The sequence below is a fragment of the Oryzias melastigma genome, linkage group LG6 (genome assembly GCF_002922805.2).
Source record: "Oryzias melastigma strain HK-1 linkage group LG6, ASM292280v2, whole genome shotgun sequence".
NCBI lineage: Eukaryota > Metazoa > Chordata > Actinopteri > Beloniformes > Adrianichthyidae > Oryzias > Oryzias melastigma.
Genome location: NC_050517.1, coordinates 14,044,654 through 14,052,407, shown reverse-complemented (window position 1 = coordinate 14,052,407; position 7,754 = coordinate 14,044,654). Strand labels below are relative to the sequence as shown.

General features: G+C 38.4%; 1 protein-coding gene across 1 annotated transcript in view; it reads left to right on the top strand.

Moving 5' to 3' along the window:
* The window catches only part of LOC112151691 (PDZ domain-containing RING finger protein 4), a 68,864-nt gene that overhangs the window by 49,911 nt on the left and 11,199 nt on the right, over window positions 1-7,754 (top strand). Inside the window, exon 4 of the mRNA XM_024280705.2 lies at window positions 4,613-4,711. Coding sequence (XP_024136473.1) covers window positions 4,613-4,711 — 99 coding nt within the window. The remainder of the gene's footprint in view (window positions 1-4,612; window positions 4,712-7,754) is intronic.

Genomic DNA, 7,754 nt, shown 5'->3' with positions numbered 1-7,754 from the left:
TTTTTTTTTTTTTTTTTTTTTTTGGGTCTGTTCCGAGGAAAATCTTCAAGCCTGAATATAATCTTGTCTCTCTGTCAGCCCGTGGCACTCATCCATGCATTTGCAACTGCTTTTTCAATTACTGGTAATCAAAGGCACGATTATTATGACAGCATGCTATGTGCTTTGATGGTGGGCAGCAATCTTCCACTTAATCACGCCATCACAGTCATTAATTTACTGTCAGCCCTCGTCCCTCTGCCGCGCCAGAGAGCTTACCAGGAGAACAGAGGGGGGAAATATCAAAAGGTAAAGGGGGAGGGGGAGATTGGTGAAGGGGCTTTTGATGGTTTGGGAGACAGTCACCCTTGACTAAGCCATTTGAGCAAGATTTTTTTTTTTTTTTCGCTCAAAAATTTCTCAAAGCAGTAAAAAGTGTCTGATAAGAAAAGAAAAGTCAGGCAGAGACTTGTTGCTTCATTACCCACTGATGAGACCAACGCTGCTTTCTTTGATTGTGAAGCTGCTGCTCTACAGCTTTACATCAAGGGTTTAACTAGTCTGACTGTCGACACAGCAGCTGCTCGCACTTTGCTTTCTGCTTTTAATTTGTTTGGATGTCAATTTTTTTATAGAGATGTGACACTGAAGGTGATATCAGTCTCTCCTGTGGATCTCACACACCTTCACACATCATCTAACATGCAAAATGCCTCCTGTCTGCAGCGTTTCCTCTTAGTGCGGAGGAGGAACTTTTTATCACAAACTTTAAAAGCTAAATCTGTTGAAGTCCCACTCCAATCATCTTTCTGTTCCATCTGTTTTTCCCAGTTCACAGAATTATGATTATTCAGGTTTTATTTATTTTTATTATTTTTTATTAAAAATATGTCATTTTTTCACGATCTAGTTTTTGCAGAGCGGCAGGAGTTCATTAGATATTTACCTGAGTTGTGGGCGGGGCAATTGTTGTTGAGCAGCCCTGCCCCCTGTCCTCTACCCGTTGTTGAGAGCGCTCTGTTTACACTCTTCCGCTTGCTTACAGCCCCTCTCACCCACAACCTAACACTACTGGTGCATTAAAAATGGCGATTGGGACCTGCTGGCAGAAAAGATGGCAGCTGAAAATCATTAGCAGGAAGGAAGTCCAAGACCAGAACATCATCATTTCCCTACCCCCTGTTGCACATTTTGGTAAAAAAATTTTTTTTTTATATAACTGGCAACCCTAACTGATACCTTTTTTATGGAGTTTTAAGCTTTGAACTTTCTGTCAAAACTTACAATGCACTTTGACATAACGTAGCTCCACACAATCAACGTGAATAAGCTAACCTGCAGAGAAAAGCGGTTTTGCGCTGGTAAGCCACGCTTTAAAGCGGCTTTTCACCAATATGCAACATGCTAATATAAAGTTTTATATTACGGCAAAAAGCTGTTTTTCTTTGTGACATAATTAGCTGATTCACATTGATCGCCTAAAGAGCTGAAGCTAACTGCAGTCAAATGTAGTCTGGTCTGACACTAAAGCTCAAATGTGAAAGTCTAAACCCTTGTGCTCTCTTATGGGGTCCAGATGACCCCACCCTTATATTTATGTGTGATCTCTTTCATGACAAAGGTGGACAGGATTTCATGTCTGCCACAGACACCAATAAAAATAAAAAATCTGCGAATAAAAAAGTTCAGCCCGCTTGTGGGGTGCCGAAGACCCCACTTTTAATGTAAACATGCCTAGCACAGGGGTTTGCAGTTTTACAAATCTGAACACTTTGTAAATATCCTTTAATAAAGCAATTACCCTCTTTTGACACATTTTAAGCTAATCCTGAACACTTAAAAAAAACGTGTTAATAAAAGTAAAACTCTTTAGTAAAAACTTAATAAAACTTCAACATTTTTTGGAATTTCCGCTTTCGGCCAAAGATTTTCAGCCGCCACCACCAGGTCCTCTTGAAAATGGTTAGCAATAGTGAAACTATCCAGATGCCACATCAGGCGAGGAAAATGAAGAGCTTTCACGTCGCCCAGCGTATTTTCAACGCCACATATACGATCTTTTACAAACTGCATGTTTTTTTATCAGCTCCTGATTCACAACGACTTGAATAAAGAAATACTCAGACGTTTACGAGTTTAAAAGTCGTAAATTAATGAGAAAAGAAAAAAGTTGTTTGTTTATCAGAGAAATTCTGAATCTTTTGTTGATTAAAAATCAAATTAATTCCAGGTTTGGTTAATGCGGAGGTTCATATGTAAAATAAAGACCTCAGTGGTACTTGTTCATCAGGACCGTAACTTTATTCTGCCTTTCATTTCCCAGAAGCCCTTTCGCCACCTTACATCATGTCTGTATATAAGAATTGGATTTTTTACAGTCAATTGTCATGTGCAGAAACCAGAAACCAAAGGAGAATGTAGTCAGAGCTCCGGACCCCTCCTTCTCCAAATGAAACGTCCCGTCTCAACACAAAACAACATTGAGAAATGACAACAGTCTGTCACGTTGGTACAAGAACATTGAAAATTCAGAAAACTAGTCCTCTCCAGACGGAAGCATCACAGAATTGGAGGAGATCTGGTCTTGCGCGGAGGACGAAATGACTGGAAGTGAACAGCTGCGCGGACATCGACGGCTTCATCAACGTCATCTGCAGAGATCCTGCAACGAATGAAATCAACGAATGAAACATTAATAAACTGTAAATCAAATAAAGAAACTTCCAAAAATTTGAAATATTTTAAACATTCAGTTTACCTGATGAAATCCAAGACGCTTTTCACAGTTTGGTCGGTCTGCTTCAGCTCACAACATAAATTCGCTGGACTGTAGGCTCCCCTCAATTTTAATACATTTACGAGAAAAAGTCGTAAATTTACGAGATCAAAAATCGTAATTTTACGAAAAAAAACTCGTAATTTTACTTTTTTTTTTTTTTTTTGGTGGCCCCAATACCCCATCATAGATACGCACCACATAGTAACTAGAATCTTTCCTTTTAACTTCAATTTCCCTGTAGGGGCTCTATACCAAGGAAATAAGCAGCAGAAAAAAAACACATGTTTAGGTGATTTTTTTTTCTTTTTGGGTAGTTAAAGAGTTATGGTAGTGTGCAAAAATGAATCCCTGGTTGCACTTAAGCAATCCAAGAATTCGATTTTACATTAAATTAACGGAGTTCAAAATACTCGTGTCAGATTATGATTAAAACTGGAATGAGAGAAATCAACAGTTTGTGTTTTTTTAGAAGAGTTCATCCTTAAGTCAAAATATAAACATGTTTAAAATTAACAAATAAATATATATATATCCAATAAAAACTGAATTTAACATTAAAAAAACATTTTGCCAGTGTTTTCTGCTCTTTTTTTCTTGTGAATTATCTTCATATTTTTGAAGTACACAAAAACCAAGAGTCATGATAAAAAGTCCTTAAAAGTTACAGAACAGTCATAATACTGTTGCTGTTCATGATGCATTGTTGGGTTTTTGTGTGGCTGAACCACAGATGTCTGCACTCACATATATGTGCGTCTGTTCATCAAATAGCTTTACATCCCTGATCCTTCAACATCAAGATCATCTGTGTTGGGAAATACAAAGCATTAATATGTCAGAAAATATGACAGCACTAGAGTGTTTGTGTGTGACGGATGAAAGCTGGAGGACTCTGAAGTCAAGGCAGACCCTGTATGTCAATCCCACTTTCTTTCCTTTATCTCACCCCCACACGGTCAGGTTGCTAACCTTTCCCAATCCCCTCCCAAAGCGATCCTCCATCTAACACGTGTAACCCGTCGGCCCGCACTCGTCCCAGATGAAATGAATGTGAGACCTCTGTAAGCTCTGCCAGAAACCATCCCTCCATCTCATTTCTCTGCATCCTCCCCTCGACTCCGCCGCTTTGCTCCTGCTGCCGGGAGCCGGCGCGCTCCTGCTCTAATGAAGACCTTGGACCAGGAGGCCATTTCGCACTTGATTCCCTCAAACACTCGTGATATGTTTCAGCGCTTTGGAGAGGGGGCTAACAGTGCCTGTTTTATGTTGTGCTGCATGTTGCAGGAAGAGGAAATTGCCGAGTCGGTACAAAGGGCCGTGTGCACATCATCCCCCGGGGAAGTGTGAACATTTGTGGTTAATTTAGCCTCATAACTTACAAGCTGCATCAGAAGCCATACAAGTGGAATTTGTGCAGACGAGATCGATGTTTTAACAGCTTGTTGTTATCAATACTTGAATGTTGCAGCAGTGATGCAAAACATGTAATTATAGTAACATCATTACAACATAGAGAAGACTAAAAAAAACACCTGAGGTCAATTGACATTTATCAAGCCCTCATTGGTTAAACTCTCACATCTGATGTCCTCCATGATCAAACAGTTGCAGCTTGAAAACAGAAACCTTTCACAGTTGGGAGTCTGCAATAAAAAGAAGAAGGGTTTGAGCGTTCAGATCTAAAAAAAATACTTTTTTTCAAAATCTTCAACAAAGCAGCTTCTCCATGTGTTTGTAGTTACTGTTGTAGTCCACATCAAAGTTTGTCAGAGGATCTTTTTGAAGCAGAAAGAAAAGCTTTGGTTATTTATTTATTTTTTAGATTCTCATCTTTTTTTCTTCCTTTTTACACAGGAAGTTGAACTTTGCCGACTCAGCAGTCAAGAGAAACTGGGGCTGACTCTTTGCTACAGGACAGATGAAGAAGAGGACTTGGCCATTTATGTCAGTGAGGTAAGACCACATCTTTTCAGATTTTATGCTGTTGATTCAGTGCATGTTGTAGTTTGAGTCCAACTCTGATCAATTTTTGATCTATTTTATGTTCCCACTACTTTTTTAATTATAATTATTCTGTTTTTTGCCAAAATCCAAAGAACTTGTGTTGTTTTCTTAGGTATAGTTTCTGCAGTAGTTCATGAGACATTTAGCTTTGAGACATGGGTGGGACTATTGACATAGATGTAGCTCATCCCCACTTTCCAAAATGCTTCTGGTTACTCTCTCTCCTGCTAGCTTACAGTCACTAAGATTAAAGGCTCAACAAAAATGGCGAGCATCATTGGAGCTGTCCAGGCTGTGCAGTTTTAAGCCAGATGCCAGCTCGAACGGGGAAAACGAACACGTTTATCTATCTGTCTGTCTCTCTCCTTGTGTGGGGTGGGGGGTTTGGGGCCTGGTGGGTCAGTTCTCGATGTGGTGGGGCCCCTGGACTGGGGGAATTTGGGCCCAGTCTGCCAGCTGCCCCCAACCTATCCCCATTCCCTCCTGTGGTTCTTGCATGGATTTGCCCCTCCTCTTGGTTTAAAAAACATTTTTTTTCATCTGCTCCTGATTCACAACAATTTAAATGAAGGAACACAGAAATGCTAATTTAAGAACTAAAGATTATTTTCTTTATATATGCCACAAGAACAAGTTAAACACCAAAAACATGTTTTTCATCGGAATGGGCCTTTAAAAAGAAGTCCAGCCTTGAATTGAACTGTAGGAATGAATGAATGCAGTAATAATAAACATAATACAATTTATGTTTATGCTTTAAAAAACTGTGGTTTCAACAGTCTTGCATAGTTCTTGGTTTGCACTCAACAGCATATTTAGTTTATCAAAATGAGATAAAAATACATTTTTACGACATTGGAGCCGTTTATACACCTTCAAAGCTCTTTTATTTTATCCCTTTTGTGCACACATGCTCACACTTCTCTCTGCATTTGTCTCTTTCTTCTTCTTTCTCTTTTATGTGCACCTGACAGAAATTCACTCAACACAATGGCACATGCTGGAATTCAGTAACACGTCTTTGAGCCGATGAATCGTTTTTTGTTTTTTTTTTTATCCCAATCAGGATGCCCAAAGTAACATGTTTATTTCATGTGATGGATGTGGAAAGATGTGGGGGGAAAAACAACAAAGAGTTACAAGTCCATTTGTTGAAAATAAATGAGCCAACTCCATTAATTATCGGTGAAAAGATGACATAAAAGACAAAGAGAGAGACTCTTGATCTTTTGCGGACCTGGTTCGAGCTGAAAACAGTTCACCACAGGTATAAAAGAACACTCTAGACAACTAGAATGAAGTTCAAAGGTCTTGTTCCCTTTCAAGATTGACTTGTCATTTATTTTGTGTCCATGCAGGTTCATGTTTGGTCATCGACATGGGGGGAAAAAATGCTCATCTGTAGTAAAAACTGCTCAGTTGAGACGTGACAGTGCCCTCGCTCATAAAATAAACTGAAATCTTATCAAAGTTAAACCAGGATAAGCTTTTTATGATGCGAGTCATCGCTCTGTCTGGAGATGAAAGGAGTTCATTCCTTTTATACGAGACAGTGAGAGTTTCATCATCTTACTTTGTCACGAGGAAGTCATGAGAGAAATCACAACACCTTTGTCTGTTTCATTATACAAGCATCTCCTTTAAAAGGATCTTCATTAAAAAAATGCATATAATATATAAAGAAATGTCACAAAAGTTGCATAAAATGCCAAGAGGATCCACATATATAAAGTATATTGTTTTCTGACATGAGTCAAAAACACAAATTCTTCTGCAACCTGCTGTTTTTCTTTAGCCATCAAGACTGAAAAAAAATCAAATATTAATACTCTGGAGGCAAAAACTTCATACATATTCTAAAAATACTTGGGCTCTTTGAAGTCTCACATTTGCATATTATACTCTGTTGTTGAAACCGACAATCATCATTTCCCCAGATCAGAGCACCCAAGTGAAGTGTTGCAGCCACTGAGACTTTTGCAGACTAAATTAGTTGTGACATTTAATATTCATTTTTGTAATTTATGGTTTCTTCTTGTATTTGAGGGCAAAGCTGGAGTCTTTATTGGCTGCAGCACTTCAAAAGTGAGCTCCATCAAAACAGAAATCACATTGGTGAACAGGGGATCTGACTGTGGCGCAGAATAAAAATTAAAACAAAATGACAAAGTAAAACGACCAAATCAACACAGAATGAAGCTTTTGGAATTCTCATTTGTATTAAATAGCCAATTAAATCAAATAATGGCCTATGTTTTTTTCTACTTTCAATTTAAATAAAATATACTTTTCTCTCAAATTTCTTGAAGTTTTAATGAACATACAAGGTGTTCACTTAAGAAGCTGAGCAGCATATAAATGATAGCACTCTTTGCATGATTGGCTGTTTGTTTCTTTGAGGGGGAAAAAAAGGAAGAGTCTGTGCTGCATTCAGATGAAGAGTATGGATGCGTTGTTTTCTCTGATCTTCCCAGACTTAATGTCTCTTTTCAGATGGCCGTGTTCAAATTCTTTTCCACGAGTGTTGTAGTCTCTAGACAGGAAAAGAGATTACATTTGTGCCAAAAGAGTGAATTCTCAATAGTGGGACTTTTGTTTATTTTCAGTCCAGGTCTCCATCTTTATTTAATTTTCTCTTGGATCTGTTATTCAATTTTTGCTTTATATCCTCAGAGATAAAGAGTAGTACACCCACGGGGAGAAACTCAAAGTAAAAACATAAACACTCACAGCCACTTTATTAGGTACACCTTGCTAGTCCGGAGTTGGACCCCTAGTTTTAATCCTTGGTTGCATAGATTCATCCAGGTACTTGAAACACTTCTCAGAGTTTGGTCCATATTGACATGATAGCATCACAAAGTCACTGCAGATTTGTCATCCATGATATCCATGATATCAATCTCATGTTCCACCACATCCCAAAGGTGTTTATTTTTTTTTTTAAATTTATTTATTTATTTTTTTTAAACTTGTCCTGTCCAACAGCTGA